A 26,050-nucleotide genomic window follows, 5' to 3' on the forward strand; every position below is an offset into this window, starting at 1 on the left:
TAATAATTCTCATTCTCTTAGTATCCATTCCAAGTGAATTTGAGTACACGGTCAAGAGGTGAAAGACATTTGCCTGTTATAAAATCTTGGGCTAAATGATCGGGTTCTCCTTAAGCAAGGATATACTAATATTGAAGCAACTTTAGGGCAAATCCTGAAGTGACCTGCTCTCAGCTGTCATGGAGGTATGTGAAATAGCCTGATTAGAAGCAACAGCAGTGGCAGCAATGTGATTTTGTATGATTGCTCCCAGATGAGCTCATTTTACAGGAGGGTAATTTATTAGATTAAGAAAGAGCAGGCTGTACTCAAGATGCACATTAGTATGGAATCAGCTGAACTCTGGAGTGTGGCTTGATTCCCAGATTAGTTAGGCTTTGAATCTCGACTATAGTAATCTGCAGTGAGTTTACTGATGGAGATAAAAAGCTGTTAACTTGAATGGCTACTCTTTGGCTCTCTTAGTTTGTCAAACCAGATGGCACAATGATTGCTCTTGGCAGGAGCCTTATAGTAGTAACACCAACTGCAATGGCAGGGTTTTTTTTTTGGTAAGTATTTATTTTAGAAGATGAGATTCTGAAATGGATTAATTTATTTTTGAAAATAAAATTGTTCCCAAAATTTAATGGCAGGCCTTACATAAGAATGCTTATATATTTAGAAATGTTGTCTTAACGTATTGCTTTAACTGCCTTGATGCAGTCAGGTGACAAAGTCAAAATATGTCTGCTTTTAATATCTTAACGCTTCGTGAAGGATAATGATTTTGTTTGTTGAGGTGAATTCTTAAAATTCTTATATGCAAAATTTTAATACAGGTGAAATTTCAAATTATTTATTATATATTTAATTAAGCTTGTTTGCTACCCTTGTTTAATTTTTCTGATAATCTGTCATATTCTCCTCTCTTACTTCCCATAGCTGGTTTTATAGAAGACAAAATTTGTTATCTTAATAATATTATGGGTATAAGTAACTAAATGAAAAGGAGAGTGTTTTTACTGTTTTGTCTTTTGGGTGACATTTTAATCTAGATAGTCTAAGGTTACAGATGCAATTACTCCCTTCACTAAAATCTTACATTATTTGTCAAAGAATTTTCAGGAAAGGGATTACTCATTCGCATACTTCTACTCTCTTCTCCCACACATAACAAAGAGTGTACTACTACTTTTTTTTTTTTTACAACTTTATTGGAGTATAATTGCTTCACAATAGTGTATTAGTTTCTGCTTTATAACAAAGTGAATCAGTTATACATATACATCTGTTCCCATATCCCTTCCCTCTTGCGTCTCCCTCCCACCCTCCCTATCCCACCCCTCCAGTCGGTCACAAAGCACCGAGAGCTGATCTCCCTGTGCTATGCGGCTGCTTCCCACTAGCTATCTACCTTACGTTTGGTAGTGTATATATGTCCATGCCTCTCTCTCGCTATACTACTACTTTTTATGTTCTAATACTTGGATGGCAAAGTTAGTCATTCTAGCTGATGACATTAAAGTGAGCCAGGATTCTTTCCAAACAGGCTTATTCTTTTCTAAGTGTCAGTTTCTAGTTTTATTTTTTCAAGACTATGTAAATTATCAGTACCTAACAGATAACTTTTAAAATGGTACCTAACTTAACACCAAAGTCTTCATTTTCACAGAGGGGTAAACAGTAATTCAGTTGATAAGGTACCCTCATAGTAAGAAGCAGAAGCATACCTGAGTTTTTGTGAAATCAGAACCCAAGGGGTGTCAAGTAGAACTTGCCATATTTAGAGCTCTGAAACTAAATACGTACATCTGTTGCAGGGTTAATAATGCACTAGAAGCCTAAAAGGCATAGAGAAGCATACTCAGAAGCTAGCATACCTTGCTGTAGGGTGGTTTTTTGTCCCTGCTGCCCCCTCCTCCATCACCATTAATGTTCACAAATGGTAAAGAAAATATCCAAGTCATGTGACTATTTACATATAGATTTTGTAATAGCCTATCTAAAGACAATCATAATCTGAAATTCTCATGATTTGTTTTTAATTGTTGGTATTTACTAATGTCACTTCTCGTTAAAATGGATTCTACTAGAAAGTGCATTTCATTTGGCTAAAATATATTTGTACTATAGAAGTACTAGAATATAATTCCCCCTTGCTTCTGTATTAGACCTATTTGCAGTCTTAAACATCTTTTGTACAATAGTTGCATTCTTAACCAAGTTACACTTAACTGACTTGCCAGAATAACCTATGCTCAGTTCCCTCTGTAAAGAGGGTAAGAGTATGCTCTTACCCTTAGTATATTGAATACTATCGGCTAATGGCCTACCTCTAGTCTCCCCATGCTTTTCTGCTTTCCCCCACAGACTTGTATGCTTTCAGGGGTCAGTTGTGATTGCTCCTAAATCATAAAAAACAGTTAAACTTTTGTTATAATTATGTAACTAATTATTATATAATTTTGAAGAAATTTAACTGTGAGAGTTGTTCTGTGATACAGTTTGATAAAAGCAAGTCACTTGCTTAGTTGCTGCTAAATTGATGTGGGTGAGTCAGTTGGAAAACTAATAGTAAAATTCTAGAAGGCTTCTATACTCAGATTTCTTCAAATGTGTCTTTACAGCTGCTTCACTTTAGAGAACCTTAAAACCCTCCTACCATTAACTGCCTTTAAAAAAAATTAACTGATTAATTACCAACAGTTCTGAGTGTATCATATAGGAGGGCTTCTACTGTAGTTTTGAAAACTGTTATTTGCTATATTAGAAACGTTTATAAAGAAGCTGTAGTGAATACTTCAGCAGCTTTGACTTCTAGGCATCTTCTGCGGGCCCTTCTTTAGTTGCCAGAAGGCTCTTCCTCTGTGACCTGTCAGCATATCTGGGTTCCATAGCGTAAAGGGTACATATTTATCCCTTAACCTATGATAGTCTATTTAAAAATATGTAATTCTTTCATATTAAACTGAAATGCATATTTTTCTACATTTTACAGTCACCTTAACCAGAAAACCCAGTTTGAAAATCCAGTGGAGGAAGCCAAAAGGAAAAAGCAGTTAGGACAGGCTGATATTGGGTCTTCAAAACCAGGTAGAACTTTTACCTCTATCTTCTCTTCTAAGAATAACTTGTGAAACGTATATGCTGAAATAATAAAAGTGAGTTTGAACTTTTTACTGTCGGGGCTTTGAAATTCAACAGAGAATGTCTAATTTCTTTCACTGTAAAGGTATGAATAATCTTAATAAAACATCTGGACAGTTTGAGAATACTGAGACTTTTCTCATGCTGCTTATATAGAAAGTATGAAATTGTTGGCAGAAGGGACTGAATAGCTTTGTTATGGGTGCAAGGTTTTAATTTGAAGATTGGATTGTTTCCTAGTGTTTAAGGCCAAGCCAGTATTAGATCTCTAATTCATTATGAGCTTCTCTCAAGTTAATTGCTTAGATCTAACGTCAGTATTCAGGATTCTTCATTAACTGATATGAACAAATACTAAGTAAATCCGCTGTATTATTGCCTACATCATTGATTCTCAAGTGGGATGGTAGGGTATTAGTAATATCAGGATCATTTGGGGAACATTTTAAAAATACATAGGTCCTGAGATTTTGATGAGCCTAGACATGTGTATTTTGAAAAAGACGCCCAGAAATTTCTTACGTCCAACTTATCCCTCCTCATCTTCTCCCCTTTCTCTCTCTGTCATTTATAAGGTCTATATGGTCATATCATAATAATCTATTAGATTCTTCACTTCTGTTGCCAGTGAGAGAAACAGTTTTTTCTTATAACTACTCTTCCAAAACACAGTCTCTTCCCTTAAGATTTGCATTTGATTTAACAAATATTTTTAGTTTAACAAATATTTCGGAGCACCTACTATATGCCCAGTGCTTTGCTAGGTACATGGTATTAAAAAATGATTAAGAGTCAGATAGGTCTTGCCTTCAAGAGTTCACAGTCTAAAATAGGAAACTAATAGTTACACTGTATGGTGATAGGTGTCATCTGTATTAGTAGTTGAATGAGCAGAGGGCGGAGCAGGTTTGAATCCCAGCTGTGTAACCTTGGTTGAGTTTTTAAATTCTTTGTTTTCTCATCTACAAAACAGGAATAATAGTAGTACCTGCCTCTTAAGGTGGTTCTGAGTATGCAAATTAATACATGTAAAGTGCTTACAATACATGTAAAGTGCTTGCAAATACATGTCTGGCACATGGTGACCAATAAACAATAGCTTTCATTGCTATTAATAGAGATGTACAAGGTACAGTGGTGGCATAAAGGAGGGAGTGCACAACTTTGCTTTGGTGGAGGAAATCAAGGGGGCAGGGGAACCTTCAGACAGAGGACATATGTGAACTGGGTCTTGAAGTGCCAGGAAAAGTTAAGTCAGGCAGATCAAAATTTTAGAGGAGCAACAGGCATACCAGCTAGAAGGAACCGAATATATAAAATCATAGAAGCATGAAATGGTGGTCTAGGGGTCAGAGAACAGATACAAATGGCCAGCGTGTAGGGTATTTTAGGGTAGTAAAGAGATGAGATTGTAAGGATAGGTAGCCATGAGAAGAAACGAGTTTCAAAGAGAAACTGAGCATTTGTGTCACATGGTGCTGAAAAGTCAAGAAAGATGAAAATTGAAAAGTGTTTTACGGGCTTCCCTGGTGGCGCAGTGGTTGAGGGTCCACCTGCCAATGCAGGGGACACGGGTTCGTGCCCAGGTCTGGGAGGATCCCACATGCCGCGGAGCGGCTGGGCCCGTGAGCCATGGCCGCTGAGCCTGCACGTCCGGAGCCTGTGCTCTGCAACGGGAGAGGCCACAACAGTGAGAAGCCCGCATACCACAAAAAAAAAAAAAAAAGAAAAAGAAAAGTGTTTTACATTGGACTTAAAAATGTGGAGGTCATTTGTCACTCTAGCAAGAGCAAGGGAAGAGTGAAATAAAACTGCAGTAGAATAAAGAGGAAATGGGAGGTGTAGAAGTGAAGACAGTGGGTTTAGCCAACTCTTTTGCTAGCTTTGAGTGTGAAAAGAGTAGCCAGAGGACATTAACTGCAGAGGAACATGAGTCCCCATTTTACACATAAACAGACTTCAGGAAAGATTAAGCCTCTTGCTTAGAATCACAGTGAGTGATTTGGAGTGAAGTCTGGATTTGAACCTAGTTTTACTGACTTTAAATTCAGAGTTATTTGTATTATACCATGTAGTTCCTGAATGCCCATGTCTTCCATGGCCCATAGCAAAGATTTTCTCTACTTTACTAAGCTCTAAGCTCCTCGAGGGCAGGACCCATGTGTTTTATTACTTTAGATAACCAGGCACTCTCCTATGAGAGAGTAATGACTCAGCCTCTGTCTTTCAGGAGCCCACAAGTTAGCCAGGGAAACAGACACATAATTTTAGTATAGTATGATATTAACAGATATAAACAGTAGTGTTGGAACAAAGGAGAGAGAAATTAAATCTCACTGCAAGAGGAAAGGAAAGACTTCCTAGAAGTGATGGAAGTTATGCTAGTCCTTGAAGAATAACGGTTACCATTTATTGAGATAGAGTCTAGTGCTAAATTGTATGCTTTATATTACATCATCTCATTTAAGTCTCAAAATATTGCTGCAAGGTTGTTAATATTATTTTCCCCGTCCAGATGCCTTGATGGCATCAAGTTACAATTGTCTGATGCTTCCATCCCAGGGATATACTTGCCACAGGGACAGAAGTACTCAAGTTTGTGAGCCTCCTTCCTTAGGCAGCCGCTATGGGTTTGTGTTTATCTACATTTATTGAGCACTTACTGTTTGTCAAACACTGTTTCTTATGCTTTCTGTGCATTACCTAGTTTAATCCCTGTAACAACCCCATGAATTAGGTACTGTTACACCCCCTTTTATAGATGAGGCAACTGAGACTTAAAAAGATTAAATTATATTCCAGGATTACTCAACTAAATCACAAAGCTTGGTTTTAAAATCAGGATTGTTAAAAAAAAGAAAATCAGGATTGTTAGACTCAATGATAGTTTCTTTGTGCCTTTCTTATTCTTACTTTTCTATATCTAAATTCTGATAAGACCTACTTCTGACCAATTTCTAATTGGCTTTGGCTGTTTTATTACTACTTTCCCAAATTAGGTGTTAACCAAAACTTTCCCTCCCACTTTAATGGTTGCACATCTTGGAGCTCATATATTATATGCTGATTTTCTGTTGTAGCCCTCAGATGCCAGTCTTATTCTGATATTCACGGGGACTAGAGCATGGGATAGCTGACCAGAAATATTTCAATATTTGACATAAAAATGAGAAAGGTACATTTCATCAAAAATATTTTCCTCAAGTACCTGTACACAGTACTTACATGATCTTATCTACGATCTGATAGGCAACACTAGGGGGCAGTCATAATCAGCTTACATTAACTAAATAGGCTTTGAGCATGTCAAATAATTTCTTTGAGTAATATTTTGTTCAGAGATGAGTTGCTAGTTTGAATGTCAGAGGCTCATCAAGAGCCAGCAATGCACTGAGGTATTGCCGCAAGTAGCCTGAATGGCCAAACTCAGAGGCGTCACAAAATAGTGTTTACTGTGGTGAATACACTCCTGTCTGGAGTCTAGTCCTCTCCTTTGAGAGGCCCAAAATAGCCGATTTTTTTTTTTTTAATGTCAAGTGCTTGTATTTGTAAGAGATTAGCAAATCTTGGAAGAACATAATGAATAAAGTACACCCACTCCTATCCCAAACCTGCCTTTGTCAGTATTTGCGGGGCAGCCCTACCTCTTGCAGGAGCCATATGCATACTGCACTATCTATACAACCATACAGAGCAGCCCCAATAATTGTTCTTTTCTAATTGCCAATAAGTTTAATGCATGCCTCTTAAAACACTTTACTAAGAGGGTCAGCAGCAGATACACACAGATTAACTCTGGGCTTGGTATTAGTGCTAAGTGTGGTCTAAATATGAAACAAGTCACCCTTGTTAATTTGAGTCATTAGGGAAATGAGCATCAAAACCACAGTGTAAGACCATTCCACGCCTACTAGAATGGCTATAACCAAAAAAGCAGACGGTAACAAGTGTTGGAAAGGATGTGGAGAAGTTGGAACCCTCCTACATTGATGGTGGAAATGTAAAATGGTACAGCCACTTTGGAAAAGTTTGGCAGTCCTTCAGAATGTTAAACATAGTTATGATATGTTTATGGTAACTACTGCATTTCCATTCCCAGTATGTAACTAAGAGGAATGAAAATATTTGCCCACACAAAGCCTTGTACATGAGTGTTCATAGCAACATTACTTATAATATCCAAAAAGTATAAACAATCTAAATATCCGTCAACTGTTACATGGATAAATAAAATGTGATGTATCTGCACAGTGGAATATTATTTGGCAATAAAAAAGAATAAAGTACTAACACATGCTACAACACAGATGAACCTCAAAAAAATTATGCTAAGTGAAATAAAGCATTCAAAAGACCACATATTATATGATTCCATTTATATTAAAAGTCCAGATTGGGCAAATCTATAGACAGAAAGTAGACTAGTGGTTGCCTAAGACTAGGATGTGAGGGAAGGTTGGGGAGAAATGGGGAGTGACTGCTAACGGACACAGAGATTTCTTTGGTGTGTGTGCTTGGAGGGAGAGAAAAATGTGCTAAAATTAGACTCTGGTGATGGTTGCACGTCATTGACTTGTATAATTCTGTCATTATTGGATTATATCTCAATAAAGCTGTTAAAAAACAGATTTGTGAGAAAAGTTTAAACCGTATTTTAAAAAGATAACTTAAACAATGCCTTATAAATTATGAATCTGTACAATTTGATCCCCACGGTTTTCATAAGTGCCCTAATGGCAGCCAGTGGAAGAGAGGATCGAGAGTTTCTGAGGAAGAGAAGAGAGGTATTACTTGCAAATATAGATCACTTTTAGTTCTAGGATCATCTGGGTAAACCTCTTAAAATAGGCTTTTCAGAGGAGCTGTGCTTTTTGTCTTCCTAAAGTTTCCACTAAATATGAGTAAAAGGGAAAGACGCATGGAGCTATATACTGATAGTGCAGGGATTTGCTCCTCTCATCAGATATAGATTAAAGGCTGCAGAAAACCTGAGTCATAAACTATAAAAAGTTCTTGATGTATTCTCTTTTATGAGTTTGTGACAGTTGCCTTCATCTTCCTAGTATAGTGTTTTCTTCATAGACCTCAGTAGCTGCTTATTCAAATGAAATATACATCTGAATGAGTGCTGAAGGCTTTCAGGAATTTAATAATAAAGTTTACCCTTCAGGAGTGTCATTTTGACTTCTAAATAAAGGACTCTTTGGTATAAGAAAAAGTAAGTACAAACAAGGCAGTGAGGAGGGGATAGAGTAGATGTTTTTACCTTTCAAATGACATAGAAGAGTCCTATAAAAGATAAATGATTCATTAGCTAAGTTTCTTTTTTCAGTGATTTAGTTTATGAATTTTAATTCCAACTGTTCTATAACATTAGATTCTCTCTTATTTTTTTCCTGTTATGGTTTGTTATATTTAAGTTATATAGACTATCTTGGAGATTAGCTTCAAGGGCTATATTCATTGTAATTATTCTTGTTTTTCATTTTTACACAGATATGGAAAAATCACACTTTACTCGAGATCCATCCCAGCTTAAAGGCATCCTTGTTCGAGCATCATTGAAAAAAAGCACAATGGGATTTGGTTTTACCATTATTGGTGGAGATAGGCCTGATGAGTTCTTACAAGTGAAAAATGTGCTGAAAGATGGTCCTGCAGCTCAGGATGGGAAAATTGCACCAGGTAACAGATTTTTCAGAAATACTTAAAGAGGGACTTCCCTGGCTCTCCAGTGGTTAAGACTCCACGCTTCCATATGGGTTCGATCCCTGGTTGGGGAACTAAGATCCTGCGCATGTCGTGAGGCGTGGCCAAAAAAAAAAAAATACTTAAAGAGTTATGATACTAGGGCTTCCCTGGTGGCGCAGTGGTTGAGAGTCCGCCTGCCGATGCAGGGGACACGGGTTCGTGCCCCGGTCCAGGAAGATACCACATGCCGCGGCGCGGCTGGGCCCGTGAGCCATGGTCGCTGAGCCTGCGCGTCCGGAGCCTGTGCTCCGCAACGGGAGAGGCCACAACAGTGAGAGGCCCGCGTACCGCAAAAAAAAATAAATAAATAAAGAGTTATGATACTATAACAAAAATTATAGTGAAAAAGTTATATATATATTTATGTAACGTATATAACAAATACTATATAGTAGCTATGTAAGTATATATAAAACTTCTGTGTATATATATATTTATATAAATAGAGAACTAAATTATACAACTGAAGAGGGAGATTCCTGTATTAAAATAGTTTATCTTCTAAACTAAGTGCATGCTAGTTTTGAAGGAGGGTCATTTTTACAAATAAGTGGAAACTTAGTAAAAACAGTAAATTTATTAATTTTTTGAATAGTTTGCATATTTTGAGATAACTCTTTGGCTGTACTAAGCTAAAGATTTATTAACCATCTCAGAAAACTATTTGATAGTTTGATTTTCTCTGATTATGTTGGGTACTTTTGGAGTTATTTAACATTAACCTGTAATCTTTTTTGAAAAATGATTCATTGTGATGTTTATAATGATACTGAACAAATTGTTATATCCCACAGCTTTTTCCCAAGTTGGGTTTTTTTTTTTTTTTTTGCTTCCTTAGTAGCTGTTAGTAAAATTAAACTGCTATGTTAAGAATTATAGACAATAATATTACTATTTTTACAGAGCTGTATAAATTTGTCTTTTAGGTAGTTTTCCCAACGTCTTTACTTAGTGATTGTTAGATATTTTTATACGGCTGACAGTGTTTATGGCTGAGTGGGTTAGAGGAAGTTTAAGACTAGTTACTGATTATGGGGAAGGTTTAAGTACTTTTTTCCAGAAAGATTTTAGTAGTCCACTGAGGTTGCTTCTTACACAGTTTGCTAGACTTTTCTAATCCTCTGTTATTTCACATACTTTGTGTAAATATGTCCCCCATTTGGGCGAGTCAATTGTCATATTACTTTTGATGGCAGATATCAACTTATTTTCAATTGGGATATGGGCTTTCTCATATTATGCTTTCCCAATTAGATGATAGAAACGTAAACAAGAAAACTTAAAATAATCAAATGGTTTTTTTTTAAAGAAAATTATTTTTAGCTCTCTTTTATTACTTTATAAAATTAACAAACTCTAGAGATTAAAATTAATAATAAAGTGTTTTCCTAAGTCCTCAATTTTGACTTTTTAAATATTTTGTCCATGAAACACATCTTGTAGCTATTGTATATACTGTCAGGATTTTATAATATAGATTCAGATATGTCTAAAACTGTTATTAACTTGTATAAGAATATAATACTTCCATTAAAATTCTGGGAAATTTGACCAGGGGAAGAAAAGCCAAAACTTTGTTTCTAATTAGTCTAATTTCTATAGCTTCTTGAATTTTGCAACAAATTTCCACAGACTAACATTTGTTTTTAAATACCATTCATGTTGATTTTTCTAAAGCCTACATGCAATCAGAACAAATTAAAGCACCTTTATTTGGCAATAACCTTTTAAATAATCATATTCAAATAAAAGCAGCAAATGGATGAGACATCAGAGGACAAATTTTAAAAGCTAAAGCTGCATTAGGAAAAACACACAACTGATAAATGTCAAGTGGTAATAATCCTGCAACCAAAGTGGTCATAATAATGTAAAATCAGAAAAGCAAAACCAACTTTTACAAGGATTAATTCAGCTGAATTTCCAGCATCTTAAATAATATATTCTTTGCTTCTGTTGAATGTTTTTGTTGCTTACTTTTCCTTTTGAAAACTAAATTATACTAAATTGAAAAAATCCACAAAAAAGAAAGATGCTAAAAGAAAATACATTCATAAGTTATTATTCTAATCTTCAGCCTTACATTGTTCAAACTAGAATGAATTTTTAAGTACATTGTAATCAATGGCTACTTAAAATCAAGAAATAAGGTGGTATTTAAAGATTGCCTGTTTGTACAAGTAGCCAATGGGGTTATTCACTCCTCTTCTATGTACTGAACACCTACTACAACATGCCTAGCTTTGTGTGACCACTTAGGTGTGACTCAAAGGATATACTAACAATGATAATATGAATTTGCAGTTAATTTTTTAAAGATTCACTTTAGCTTGAGGTCATAACTCTTTGCAACTAAGATAATTAAGAATTTATACATTTATATATTCTTTTTAGAGAGGAGTCACAGAAGGGAGAATGACATGTCGATGTTCAAAATCTATCTTTTCAGTAGTTATTGAACAGTAAGAGGTTTCCAAAATTCAAATTTAGATGCTAAACTTCAGTTATTTTCATCTCCCCCAACAAAAAATTAACTTATTTGATGGTTTTAATATTTTTAACATGACTTATGTTTTACCAGGTGATGTTATTGTAGACATCAATGGCAACTGTGTCCTTGGTCACACCCATGCAGATGTTGTCCAGATGTTTCAACTGGTACCCGTCAATCAGTATGTAAACCTCACTTTATGTCGTGGTTATCCACTTCCTGATGACAACGAAGATCCTGTTGTGGACATTGTTGCTGCTACTCCTGTCATCAATGGACAGTCATTAACTAAGGGAGAGACTTGCATGAATACTCAGGATTTTAAGTCAGGAGCGATGGTTCTGGACCAGAATGGAAAATCGGGGCACACCTTGATCAGTGATCGTCTCAATGGACCATCAGATCTGAGTGAGCAGAGAGCGTCTATGGCATCGTCAGGCAGCTCCCAGCCAGAACTAGTGACTGTCCCTCTGATCAAGGGCCCTAAAGGCTTTGGGTTTGCCATTGCTGACAGCCCAACTGGACAGAAGGTGAAAATGATATTGGATAGTCAGTGGTGTCAAGGCCTACAGAAAGGGGATATAATTAAGGAAATTTACCGTCAAAATGTGCAGAATTTAACACATCTCCAAGTGGTAGAGGTGCTAAAGCAGTTTCCAGTAGGTGCAGATGTACCATTGCTTATCTTAAGAGGAGGTGAGTAAAAGCGCAACAAGGAAAAATCTTCATTGTTCATGCATTTGTATCTGTGAATTGTCCTTCCTTACAGGTCAGAATATCTCTTTTCCCAGCAGACTTGACTGGTAATTAGTATGCATTTTCCTTAAGTTCTGCCTGACTGCTTCCATAAGCAGTATCTTTTGTAGCAGTTTGTTTAGTTATTTGCGGTTTCATTTGTGTCCATTATGGATTTCTTTCCCTCTATATTCTTTTTAAAATCTGATTTATGACTTTAATGATTAGAGAGAGTCACAACATTGTGCTACTTCAAATGAAATATATCCTCTTAATTCCATTTTCTCTGTTAATGGCAATAATAGAAATGGACTCTTTCAAGCAGTGGTACTTCATCTGGACCTCTGTAATGTACCAAGGATGTTTTGAAAGAGCTAGCATCTCTGTGAATAAGCAAAATGTTGGATGGTGTGTTAATCTGTTCTGTAAAAGCAATCATGATAGCTTGTGCTCATAAAGCTTTTATCTTAAGCTTTAGTATCTGTCCGTAAATGTTAATTAAACCCCACAGTGCTCATGTGAGATAAATATAATTTTATTTTCCAAGGTCATCAACTGACTTGAACTGCTCCCAGACATAAATGCAGTTCCAAGGACTAATCACAAAGTCACGTTTTAATGGGCTTTCTTAAATCCATACCTATGAATGACTAGTATTTTAAAGAATAAAATTTAGCCCTTCACATATATCTCACTGGCTTTTAGTTTTCATTTTTGAGGCAAATGAGCAGTTTAACTTCATTGGGGCTTTTTTTTTTTATTATTCTTATTTCTTTGAACTATTTTTGTTTCTTCTCTGTGTGGTATGGTAGAATGTGCTCATATCTCTTCGTGAGGGCTGGAGAATTATCCAGAGTTCCAACAAATATGAGAGTCCAGGGTTTGGTGTCAAAGAGGTTGGATGTCAATTTCCTGCCTAGTTGCTGGTTGGTTCCACAGTACAGGAAAGTAATGTTAATCTATTTGAGTCTTTGTTTACTTTATCTATAAAATGGCAGTAACATTTATGCCTTAGGATTGTCATAAAAAATGAAATACGTGTATAATGCCTGGCACGTAGAACATATTGGACGTAATTTACTAGCCTACTAAAAGTCAAAGCTAGTTTTGTCATAAACATTAGCAGTATTTGTGATCTGAGAATGCTTCCTCTCTTTTTAAAATGTGGCTCATTTTTTTTAAGGTCCTCCTTCACCAACTAAAACTGCCAAAATGGTGAGTATACAGTGGTCCTCAAATGCTTCTTCTGAACACATGGAGAGAGATGCTGCGTTCCCCTCCATGAGGGGAGCTCATGGGAGTGGCGTTTACAGACAGACAGGAGCCAAGTGGCAGACTGCCCTGGGCTTGTATCAGAAACTCAGAGGGAAGCGTGTGAGTTAGAAAAGCTGCCCATAGAGGAGGTGTGCTCTGCTGGTTAAGTATTTCTGCTGGAAGAATATTAGAGGCCTGTACTACCAATAGTCCTGTCTTGTAAATAGTAAAATGTGGACACACTGAGGTGCCTACTGATGGGTCCTATTACTTTCTTTGTGTTTCAGAGGAACAAGGGTAAGGAGTATCTAAATGTTCGAGCAGATATACTATGGGAAGATGTAGTAGTTTCACATAAATTCACGGGGACTATAATTTACCCACATTTAGATAACCTTCTGACATTTAGCCCTAAACAGGACTTTCGAGAGCAATTGTGGCCCCTGTGCTCAATTTGCTTGTTATCAGAGTGAGAGGCTATCAGTCTTGGAACAGTTTTCTCTGGCATTCTTCTGAATAACCGACTAGCCTATTTAAAGACCTGTGTAGAGAATAAGACCTAAACAAAGGATGCACCAAATAATGGTATGAAAGAAACAGTGCTAGGTACACGTGTAGCTACTTAAATATCCACAATTATATGGACATGGATATAAAGACAATCGTGTATAAAATCCTAATTTGCTCTATTTTCCTTGAGTTGGAGTCTGTCATCTTATAGTTGAAAGATGGTCTTCCATAACCATAAACCCTGGGCTGCTAAACAAAAGACCATCAGATACAAAATGGATTAGTTCTCCATAGCCCACCAAATAGGATCCTCAGCAAATTTGCCATTTTATGGATCAGGCAGAAAGAAACACTCAGCACTTTTATAGAAAAATGGACCAGTTAGGTCCAATGTGAACAGTGAACAGAAATGCTTTTTGCCTATTCAGTTAAAATTGCACTGTATTTTTCTCCATTTCTCCATTTCTCTGGTCCCTCTAGTACTCATTTTTAACTTCTGTGCTACCCTATCTATTTCGTAACGAATGCCAGTGAAGCCATGGGAACCCTAAATTGATGAAAGTCTCAGACGACCTCCCACTGCTTCTGACAGAATCCTAGGACATGTGGGAGAAAGAGGAAGAGACTGCTCTTATCTCCCGGCCATCTGACGGGGTCTGGGTCAGTGAAGGGTCCCTTCTGGCACAACGCTTTATAGGGACTGTCCCCTCACTCCTACCTGACAAGCTGCTGCTCCGGCATCCTAGTCACATTAATTATCTTATCATAAATGTCTATAATCCCCCTCTTCTAACCGTAATTCAGGATAACAAGCTGTTCTCAAAACCATAGTATTTATTTTCTTAGGCTATTTATTGGATTTCATTTTTTAATTTTATTAAAGAAGTCATTTTACTGAGCTCTTCTTCTGGGAAAGTTCTATCTGAATAGGAACATTTGAAAATATCCCTTGTCTGATTCTCAGGCATGGTGCATTTTTTCGTGATATATTTGGATTGGCCATGCAGGTTTTTACACTGTTATCTTTATAACCTAAATTAGTTAACACTTCGTATTTCATTTTCTTAGAAAGAGCATTACCTTAAACATCTTCACTGAGAATTAAACTCAGTGAGTGGGGAGGATGGGGTTTATCAAGAATTACATGGACGTATTCTCTTAGAGTCTCCCTCTTGCTTTACTTGGAAGTGCTGCCTTGTGTTGCATCCTTATTTATCTTCTCAAAGTCAATTTGTGTCTTGGTGGTGGAGAAAAGGGCAAAATTGCTTAAACGTAGGACTAATTGATATCATTATCAACTTTTTCTAATTTAAGTGAAATGTGTTTTAATCAAATACACACAGCTATGAAAGTGAATTCCTATAAGACTGCAAATATGCTGTGGCTTTGACCCTGCTGCTTACACAACTGTAATCAGATGACATACCCAGTTCAGACAACAGTTTTATGCACTAATCAACCATCTGGCTTTTCGAGATACTAAGTAAGGCCATTTTCCATTTCAGAAAACAGATAAAAAGGAAAATTCAGGAAGTTTGGAGGCCATAAATGAGCCCATTCCCCAGCCTATGCCTTTTCCACCCAGCATTATCAGGTCAGGATCCCCGAAATTGGATCCTTCTGAGGTCTACCTGAAATCTAAGACTTTATATGAAGATAAACGTAAGTAGTTGTGGAATATTTCAGGAAAGCATGCAACTAAATTAATTTGAACTTTCTTAAAAACTCGACTTTTCCATCTTTCAAAACCATGTTGAAGTTATTCCTTCATTCCCATTTTAATATGACTTTGGGCTTCTTCCATTTATATTCAACATTCATTCATTTATTTTCTTCAAAACCATGTATTATTAAGGGCTTTCTGTCTACCCAACATCGTAGAAGGTAATGGGAATACAGAGGTAATAGGTTACATAGGCCCTGCACCCCAAAAGATGATTAAGCCTAAATGGAAAAGACAAAGAGGTAATCAAATACATATACAAATAAGTGCAGATAAGCCCCTAACAGGTTCAGTAATAGAAGGATGGACTGGATGAATTGGGATCCAAAGTAGAAGATGATCAATTTTACGGCTGTGGGTAGTAGGAATGTCAGATACTGCTTCATATAGGAAGCTAAGCTTTAACCAAGTCTTTAAAGACAATGAGGTAGGTGTTTATGAGATAGATAAAAGGGAAAGAAAGAAGGAATAGCATGTGCACATTGACCTTGTATGGGCTGGGTTCTGCAAGGAGTTCAGTTTAGCTGCGTGTGGTTGGCAAGGGAAACCAGAGCGGGAGGGCGGGAGCAGCTTGCGGAGGGCGGATTATGCCGTTCTGAGGAAGCTGGAGACAGTGGTATACATGATAGAGAGCCACAGAATGGTTTTAACTATAGGGATGAAATTGTTGGACTTGTCTTTCAGAAAGATTTTCCTGGCAGGAATATGAAGGATGATGAATCAGAGGGGTGTGTAATCTGAGGAGGAAACCAAAGGGTAGAGTGGACTCCTTCGAGGAGTCCAGCTGAGAGATGATGAGAAGAGAGTATGCACAGGGTGGAAATTCATTTTCATACTAATTTACTTACTAATGATAGATCTTTTCCAAAGTAAAATCATAGATTTAAGTAGGTTTGATTTTTTAAATTTATTTATTTTTAGAAATAGATTTAGGTCTACCTTGGAAAAGATGTACACAAGTGGAAACATTATATATAATTGCCTTCATACTTATTTAACCTGTTACAGATCTTTGTCTTGATAGTCCCAGGCCATATTTAGGAAGATGAAATATTGATTTGAAAGCATCAAGAATTAATGGACGTGTAATACTGAGAGCATGGAAGTGGGAGCAAATATTCCTAAGCAGTCTTGATTCAAAGTTTGGGTTAGAGCACAAAACAGAGATTTATGATTGAATTTTATTGTATTATTAATCCTTTTGAAATAAATCAAAGTGTGTATTATGTATGTATGTTTGTATTTATTATTTTCTGGTTTTCCTTAGCGCCAAACACCAAAGATTTGGATGTTTTTCTTCGGAAACAAGAATCAGGGTTTGGCTTTAGAGTGCTGGGAGGAGATGGACCTGACCAATCTGTAAGTTTAAATACTTTGGAATTTGGCTGTTCCTGTTAAAACTTTTAAGTAGAGATTTGGTAGAATACAGTGTTTTTGTTTTGTTTTCTTTTTTGTTTGGTTTTTTAAAAGATTTTGTTTTCTCTGACAGTTTCATTAATATGAGGAAGAACTGCATTTCTATTGGTGTCATAATACCTCAGCTAACTTGGTGTAGCTGAGGTTAAAACTATAGGTAAAAAGCTGAATATGTCAGCTGTAAATTAGAGAGTAATAAATGGTTATACTAGCAAAGCATTTACATCTAGAATTTTATTTAGACAGGATTCTCACTCAAACTTAGAGAACAAATATAATGGGTTTATTTTTGTTTTGCCCTTAGTTTGATAAAAAGTAATGTGCTTCTTAAAATTTAACATATTTAAAGTTTTTTGTATAATATCAAGAAAAACTTCGTTATTATCATGCTTAGAAGTTAGGTGAATAACAATATTCTTTTAAAATGACGGGCTTCTTTCTATTTCTGACTAGAACATTTGCTTTATAGAGTATAAATGTGTTCTAATTAGTCATGTCAGTTACAGTTAAAATAATCATCAGAGACAGTTTAAGGCAGGTTGCCCTACATAGGGCAAATATAAAATACCTTGATTGTTTCTTTTTTTTTCTTTCTTTTCTTTTTAATTGAGCTATGATTGACATATAACATTGTATTAGTTTCAGATGTACAACATAACGATTCGATGTTTGTATACACCACAAAATGATCATCACGATAAGTCTAGTTACCATCCGTCACCAAAGTTATAAATTTTTTTCCTGTGATAAGAACTTTTAAGATTTTTGCCTTGGCAACTTTCAAATATGCACTACACTATTACTGACTGTGGTCCCCATGCTGTACATTATATCCCCATGGCTCATTTATTTTATAAACGGAAGTTTGTGCCTACCTCCCCCCAACCCCCTTTCCACTGTCAACCACCATTCTGTTCTAGGAGTTTTGTTTTGTTTTGTTTTGTTTGTTTGTTTATTTATTTTGTTCTTTGTATTTCACATATAAGTGAGAAGACACAGCATTTATCTTTCTCTGTCTGACTTATTTCACTTAGCATAATGCCCTCCAGGTCCATCCGTGTTGTCACAGTTACCAAGATTTCATTCTTTTTAATGTAGTTTAATCTTTGCATCTGGTGATTTTCTCAATTTTCTTCTTGTAATTGATTTCTAGTTTTATACCATTGTGATTGGAAAAGATGCTTGATATAATTTCAATCTTCTTAAATTTATTGAGACTTGTTTTGTGGCTTAACATGTGATCTGGCTGAGTAGTAGTTATGTGTGTGTGTGTGTGTGTGTGTGTGTGTGTAAAGAAGACATCATATGTATATTTCTTTTTTTTCCTAATTGCTATGGCTAGGACTTCCAATACTATGTTGAATAAAAGTGGCAAGAGTGGGCATCCTTGTCTTGTTCCTGATTTTAGAGGGAAAGCTTTCAGCTTTCGCCATTGAGTATGATGTTAGCTGTGGGCTTGTCATATATGGCCTTTATTATGTTGGGGAGTGTTCCCTCTACACACTTTGCTGAGAGTTGTTATAAATGGACACTGAATTTTGTCAAATGCTTTTCCTGTACCTGTTGAGATGATCATATGATTTTTATCCTTCATTTTGTTAATTTGGTGTATCACATTGATTGATTTGTGGATGTTGAACCATTCTTGCATCCCTGGAATAAATTCCACTTGATCATGGTGTATGATCCTTTTAATGTACTTTTTAATTCGATTTGCTAATGTTTTATTGAGGAGTTTTGCATCTGTGTTCATCAGTGATGTTGGCCTGTAATTTTCTTTTTTGGGGATGTCCTTCTCTATTTTTGGTATCAGGGTAATCTTGGCCGCATAGAATGAGTTTGGAAGTGTTCCCTCCTGTTCAATTTTTGGAAGAGTTTGAGAAGGATAGGTATTAAATCTTCTTTAAATGTTTGGTAGAATTCACCAGTGAAGCCGTCAGGTCCTGGACTTTTGTTTGCTGGGAGGTTTTTAATTACTGATTCAATCTCCTTACTAGTATTTGGTCTGTTCAAATCTTCTACTTTTTCATGATTTACTCTTGAAAGATTACATGTTTCTAGGAATTTATCCATTTTTTTCTAGGTTGTCCAGTTTTTTGGCATATAATTGTTCATAGTAGTTTCTTATGATCCTTTGTATTTCTGGTGGCATCAAGGGTAACTTCTCTTTATTTCTGATTTTACTTTTGAGTCATCTTTTTTTTCTTGGTGAATCTAGCTAAAGGTTTGTCAATTTTATTTATCTTTTCAAAGAGCCTGCTCTTAGTTTCACTTTTCTATTGTCTTTTTAGTCTCTATCTCATTTGTGTCTACTCTGATCTTTGTTATTTCCTTCCTTCTACTAACTTTGGGCTTCTTTTGTTCTTTTTCTAGTTCCTTTAGGTGTAAAGCTAATTGTTTGAGTTTTTTTTTTTGTTTTGAGGTAGGCCTGTATTGCTATGAACTTCCCTCTTAGAACTACTTTTGCTGCATCCCAGAGATTTTGGCAAGTTGTATATCCATTTTCTTTTGTCTCAAGGTATTTTTTTATTTCTTTCTTGATTTCTTCATTGATTCATTGGTTGTTCAGTAGCATGTAGTTTAATCTTCACATTTTGTGATTTTTCCCAATTTTCTTATAATTGATTTCTACTTTTATGCCCTTGTGGTTGGAAAGATGCTTGATACAACTTCAGTCTTCTTAAATTTATTGAGACTTCTTTTGTGGCTTAACATGTGATGTGTCCTGAAGAGTGTTCCACCTGAGAAGAATGTGTAATATGTAATATGCTACTTTTGGATAGAATGTTCATATATATCTGTTAAGATTATCCGTTCTAATGTGTCATTTAAGGCCCACGTTTCCAAGATTGATCTTATGTCTGCATGATCTAGTCATTGATGTAAGTGGAGTATTAAAATTCCTTACTATTACTGTATTACTGTCAGTTTCTCCCCTCAGGTTTGTTAATATTTGCTTTATATATTTAGGTGCTCCTATGTTGGGTGCATAAATATTTACAAATGTTATATCTTCTTGTTGGATTGACTCCTTTATCATTATGTAATGCCCTTTTTGTCTTTCATTGAAGTCTTTGTTTTAAAGTCTATTTTGTCTGATGTAGGTATAGCTACCTCAGCTTTCTTTTGGTTTCTTTTTGCACAGAACATCTTTATCCATCCCTCTGCTTTCAGTCTTTGTGTCTCCTTACATCTGAAGTGAGTATCTTATAGGCAGCATATAGATGGGTCTTGTTTGTTTATACCTTCAGCCACTCAAAGTATTTTGATTGGAGAATTTAGTCATTTACACTTAAAGTAATTATTGAGAGGTATGTACATGTCATTTTGTTAATTGTTTTCTGGCTGTTTTGTAGTTCCTCTCTGTTCCTTTCTTTTTCTCTTGCTTTCTATGTTATGCTCATATTCTATTTTTGTTATCTTTTGTGTGTCTACTATAGGTTTTTGTTTGTGGTTACCATGAGGCTCACATATAACAGCTTATATATATATATCAGTCTATTTTTTTTTTTTTTTTTTTTTGCTGTACGCGGGCCTCTCACTGTTGTGGCCTCTCCCGTTGCGGAGCACAGGCTCCGGACGCGCAGGCTCAGCGGCCATGGCTCACGGGCCCAGCCGCTCCGCGGCATATGGGATCCTCCCAGACCGGGGCACGAACCCGTATCCCCTGCATCGGCAGGCGGACTCTCAACCACTGCGCCACCAGGGAGGCCCTATATCAGTCTATTTTAACTTGATAGCAAGTTAAGTTTGAATGCATTACTAAAACTCTACATTTTTACTCCCCCCCATCACATTTTACGTTTTTGATGTCACATTTCACATCTTTTTATTTTGTGTATCCCGTTGCTGATTATTCTAGTTATAGTTATTTTTACTTCTTTTGTCTTTTAACCTTCATACTAGCTTTGTAAGTGATTATATTTACCTTACCCATGAGATTTATACTTTCATATGTTTCCTTGTTGCTAATTAATGCCCTTTGTTTTCAGCTAAAGTAGTCCCTTTCACATTTCTCGTAAGGTCAGTTTAGTGGTGATGAATTCCTTTGACGGTTTCTTGTCTGGAAAACTCCATCTGTCCTTCAATTCTGAATGACAATTTTGCTGAGTAGAGTATTCTTGGTTGGAAGCTTTTTCCTTTCAGCACTTTGAATATATCATGCCACTACTCACTTCTGGCCTGCAAAGTTTCTGCTGAAAAGTCTGCTCATAGTCTTTTGGGGGTTCCTTTGTATGTAACAAGTTGTTTTCCTCTTGCTGCTTTTAAGATTCACTCTTTAACTTTTGACATTTTAATTATAATGTATCTCTGTGTGGATCTTTTTGGGTTTGACTTTTTGGGAACTCTCTGGGCTTTCTGGATCTGGATGTCTGTCTCTTTCCCCAGGTTAGGGAAGTTTTCACAGCCATTATTTCTTCAGGTAAGTTTTCTGCTCCTTTCTCTCTCTCTTCTCCTTCTGGAACCCCTATAATGCAAATGTTTTTCTGCTTGAAGTCATTCCATAGGTACCTTGGGCTATCCTCACTTTTTTTCGTCTTTTTTTTTTTCTTTTTGCTGCTCTTGTTGGGTGAGTTCCATGGCCCTGTCTTCTAGATCACTGATTCTTTCTTCTGTTTTATCCAGTCTGCTGCTGAATCCCCCTAGTGTAATTTTCGGTTCAGTTATTGTATTCTTCAGCTCCATGACTTCTGTGTAGTACTTTCTTATATTTTCTGTCTCTTTATTGAAGTTCTCACTGTGTTTATGCATTCTTCTCCCACATTCAGTAAGCATCTTTATGACCATTACTTTGAACTCTTTATCAGGTAAATTACTTATCTCCATTTCATTAAGGTTTTTTTCCTTAGGTTTTATTTTGTTCTTTCATTTGGAATATATTTCTCTGTTTCCTCATTTTGCTTAACTCTCTATTTTTGTTTCTATGTATTAGGTGAAGCAGCTACCTCTCCCAGTCTTGAAGGAGTGACCTTGTTTAGGAGATGAGCTTATCTTTCAACTTTGCCCTAGCTCTTGGTTGTCTCTCCAACCTTTGTGATTATCTAAGCAGCCTGATTTATTCTCAATAAGTCGCAGTCACTGAGGGTGTGCCAAGACCTCTCAGTGTTCCAAAGGGAGGGACCTTAGTCAGCATCTAGCTTCAGGCTGATTGGAAGCCATACCCTCAGGCAGCAGCTTTTAAAGTATGTCAACATACACAGTCCTGTGGGACTGCAGTTGTAAACTTTGCTGGCCTCCAGACCAGGAGATCTGAAGGTATCACCTGGGTGACAGTTGCAAAAATCAGGACTTCAGACAAGTTTATAAGCTCGTTTCTGGGAGGTACCAGAGAGCCATAGTGAAGCCAGGGAAGAGTGCAAAGATGGCATCTCCAGCCTCTGTTCCCTGAAAGCACCTCTGTAGCCTCTAGATTTGTGGCAAAGCTGAACCCTGCCCCTAAAGCTAGGACAAGTAAATAGGCCTTTTTCACAGAAAGACTGGGGTGGGGGGCCAGTGTTTCAGTCTGCAGTCTGTGTAGTGCCATGGGGGTGGGAGCTTGTCAAGAACTGTCTCTCTTATTGTTACAGTCTCATGGGACTCAAGAATGCAGGCTGCCCTGGCCACCAGTGCCAGGCAATCAAGGAATGACCCCTGTGTAGACTACATGTGCCCACCAGCTTTAGCTAAGCAGCAAGAGAGTTCAGGGCCAGGGCATACCCACTAGCATTAGCAGGGCAGTAGGAGAGTGTAGGGCCAGGGTGCATCCACTGGCACAGCAGAGTAGAGGGAGAGCACAAAAATTGGCGCCTGCTAGCACCTCTATCCCTGGAGAGAGTCCCAGTAGAGCTCCAGCCCTTCAGCAGATGCTTTAAGAGTAGCAAATGAATCTCCTTCACATACAGTCTAGGCAGTTTTCAAACTGCTGCTTTTGCGCTGGTCCCCGGGGTGAGTGAGTCTGTGTGTAAACCCTTTAAGAAAAGTATCTCAGTTCCCTATAGCCCTTTGGGTCCCCTGGATGTGAGTCCCTTTGGTTTTCCAAGCCAGACATTTTGGAGGTCCATCTCTCCATTGCAGATCCAAAGGTTAAGCTGCATGATGTGAGGCACGAACCCCTCACTCCTTAGTGAGAAGCTCCAGATTTGTGAGATGCCTCTGATTATAGGTCACTGTGCTGGGGGGTAGGGTTTGGCAGAACATGTCTCTGCCTTTCCTACCCATCTCAGTGTGGCCCTTTTACCATTTCTTGTGAAGGAATTGTTCAGCTAATTTTCAAATCTTTCTCAGAGGGAATTGTTCCATATGTAGCTGTAGATTCCATGTGTCGATGGGAGGAGGTGAGTTCAGAATCTTCTTACAACAACATGTTGGACTGTACCTCCTCCAAACTAGTTATATTTCTCTTGATTGTTTCTGACGGTAGATATAGTTTCGTAGATGTAGTTTGTCACTTTCTATTTTGTTGATACTTATAGTGTTTGTTCACTTAGGCGTTTTAAGAATTTTTCTCAAACAACTTGGGAGAAACCTTTCTCTTCTCTTCTCTCTTTTTTAATTGAAGTATAGTTGATGTACAATGTTATATAAGTTACAGGTGTACAATATAGCGATTCACAATTTTTAAAGGTTATACTCCATTTATAATTATTATAAGATATTGACTATATTCCCTGTTTTGTACAATATATCCTCATATCTTATTTCATATATAATAGCTTGTACCTCTTAATCCCTTATGCCCATATTGCCCCTCCCCACTTCCCTCTCCCCACCAGTAACCACTAGTTTGTTTTCTATATCTATGAGTCTGCTTCATCTTTGTTATATTCACGTTTTTTGTATTTTTCCACATATAAGTGATATATTCCACGTATAAGTGGTATCATACAGTATTTGTCTTTGTCTGACTTATTTCACTTAGCATAATGCCCTTCAAGTCCATTCATGTTGTTTCAAATGGCAAAATTTCATTCTTTGTTATGGCCTAGTAGTATTCCATTGTACATATATGTATGTATATATAGGTGTGTATATAGTTATAGATCACATCTTCCTTATCCATTCATCTGTTGATGGACACTTAGGTTGCTTCCATATCTTGGCAATTGTAAATAATGCTGTTATGAACGTTGGGGTACATGTATCTTTTCGAGTTAGTGTTTTCATTTCTTTTAGATATATACCCAGGAGTGGAATTTCTGGGTCATATGGTAGTGCTATTTTTGTTTTTTGAGAAACCTCCATACTGTTTTTGACAGTGGCTGCACCAATTTATATTCCCACTAACATTGTAAAAGATTTCCCTTTCCTCCATATCCTTGCCAACATTTGTTATTTGTAGACTTTTTGAGGGTAACCATTTTGACAGGTGTGAGTTGATACCTCATTGTGGTTTTGACTTGCCTGATGATTAGCAGTGTTGAGCATCTTTTCATGTGCCTGTGGGCTATCTGCATTTCCTCTTTGGAAAAATGTCTGTTCAGGTCTTCTGCCCATTTTTTAATTGGGTTGTGTTTTTTTGGGGATATTAAGCTGTTTGAGCTGTATGTATATTTTGCATATTAATCCCTCATTGGCCTCATCATTTGCAAATATTTTCTCCCAGTTCATAGGTTGTCTTTTTGTTTTGTTTATGGTTTCCTTTGCTGTACAAAAGCTTTTAAGTTTAATTACGTCCAATTTATTTTTGTCTTTATTTCCATTACTCTAGAAGATGGATCCAAAAAAATATTGTTGCGATTCATGTCAAAGAATGTTTTGCCTATGTTTTCCTCTAGCAGTTTTAGAGTATCCCATCTTACACTTGGATCTTTAATCCATTTTGAGTTTATTTTTGTATATGGTATTAGAGAGTGTTCTAATTTCATTCTTTTGCATGTAGCTGTCCAGTTTTCCCGGCACCACTTACTGAAGAGACTGTCTTTTCTCCATTGTATATTCTTGCCTCCTTTGTCATAGATTAATTGGCCATAAGTGTGTGGGTTTATTTCTGGGCTCTCTATTCTGTTCCATTGATCTATGTGTCTGTTTTTGTGCCAGTACCATACTGTTTTGATTAGTGTAGCTTTGTAGTATAGTCTGAAGTCAGGGAATGTGATCCCTCCAGCTCTGTTCTTCTTTCTCAAGATTGTTTTGGCTATTTGGGATATTTTGTGTTTCCATACAAATTAAAAAAATTTTTGTTCTAGTTCTGTGAAAAATGCCCTTGGTATTTTGATAGGGATTGCATTGAATCTGTAGATTGCTTTGGGTAGTATGGTCATTTTAACAATATTAATTCTTCCAGCCCAATAACACAGTATATCTTTCCGTCTGTTTGTGTCATCTCCAATTTCTTTCATCAGTGACTTATAGTCTTCCAAGTACAGGTCTTTTACCTCCTTAGTAGGTTTATTCCTAGGTATTTTGTTCTTTTTGATGCAGTGGTAAATAGGATTGTTTCCTTAATTTCCCTTTCTGACAGTTCATTATTAGTGTATAGAAATGCAACAGATTTCTGTATATTAATTTTGTATCCTGCAGCCTTACTGAATTCATTGATGAACTCTAGTAGTTTTGTTTTCTGGTGGCAGGAATTTCTACATATATGTAGGATTTTCTACATATACTGTCATGTCATCTGCAAACAGTGACAGTTTTACTTCTTCCTTTCCAATTTGGATTCCTTTTATTTGTTTTTCTTGTCTGATTGCTGTAGCTAGGACTTCCAATACTATGTAGAATAAAAGTGACAAGACTAAGCATCCTTATCTTGCTCCTGATCTTAGAGGAAATGCTTTCACTTTATCTTCTCTTAAATGTAGGGTTCTAGCAGCTCTGAAACTAGCCCAAACATTTAGGATTACCGAATTATAGGATTCTAATTGCTGGCAAACAGAATGAATTAGATCTGTTCACCTAGATGCAAGTGAATCTTAGGTCACTCTGTTCCCTTAAAATATTTACTGCTTTATAATTTATAAACAAGACATATTTCTCTTTTGCATATACTAAACTTGTACTAATAGCCTTATGTAATGGGAGTATTGTAAGAATTATTCCAGTTGCTATGAACAGAGTACAAA

At 36.6% G+C, this 26,050-nt stretch overlaps 1 protein-coding gene across 4 annotated transcripts in view; it reads left to right on the top strand.

Annotated features, from left to right (window-relative positions):
* The window catches only part of MAGI3 (membrane associated guanylate kinase, WW and PDZ domain containing 3), a 260,129-nt gene that overhangs the window by 199,559 nt on the left and 34,520 nt on the right, over positions 1 to 26,050 (top strand). For all 4 annotated transcript variants that reach the window (XM_060090287.1, XM_060090288.1, XM_060090289.1 and 1 more), the window contains exons 8-13: positions 2,981 to 3,075; positions 8,626 to 8,814; positions 11,462 to 12,067; positions 13,290 to 13,321; positions 15,376 to 15,532; positions 16,861 to 16,952. In XM_060090287.1, coding sequence (XP_059946270.1) covers positions 2,981 to 3,075; positions 8,626 to 8,814; positions 11,462 to 12,067; positions 13,290 to 13,321; positions 15,376 to 15,532; positions 16,861 to 16,952 — 1,171 coding nt within the window. The remainder of the gene's footprint in view (positions 1 to 2,980; positions 3,076 to 8,625; positions 8,815 to 11,461; positions 12,068 to 13,289; positions 13,322 to 15,375; positions 15,533 to 16,860; positions 16,953 to 26,050) is intronic.

The sequence above is a fragment of the Mesoplodon densirostris genome, chromosome 2, assembly GCF_025265405.1.
Source record: "Mesoplodon densirostris isolate mMesDen1 chromosome 2, mMesDen1 primary haplotype, whole genome shotgun sequence".
Lineage (NCBI taxonomy): Eukaryota > Metazoa > Chordata > Mammalia > Artiodactyla > Ziphiidae > Mesoplodon > Mesoplodon densirostris.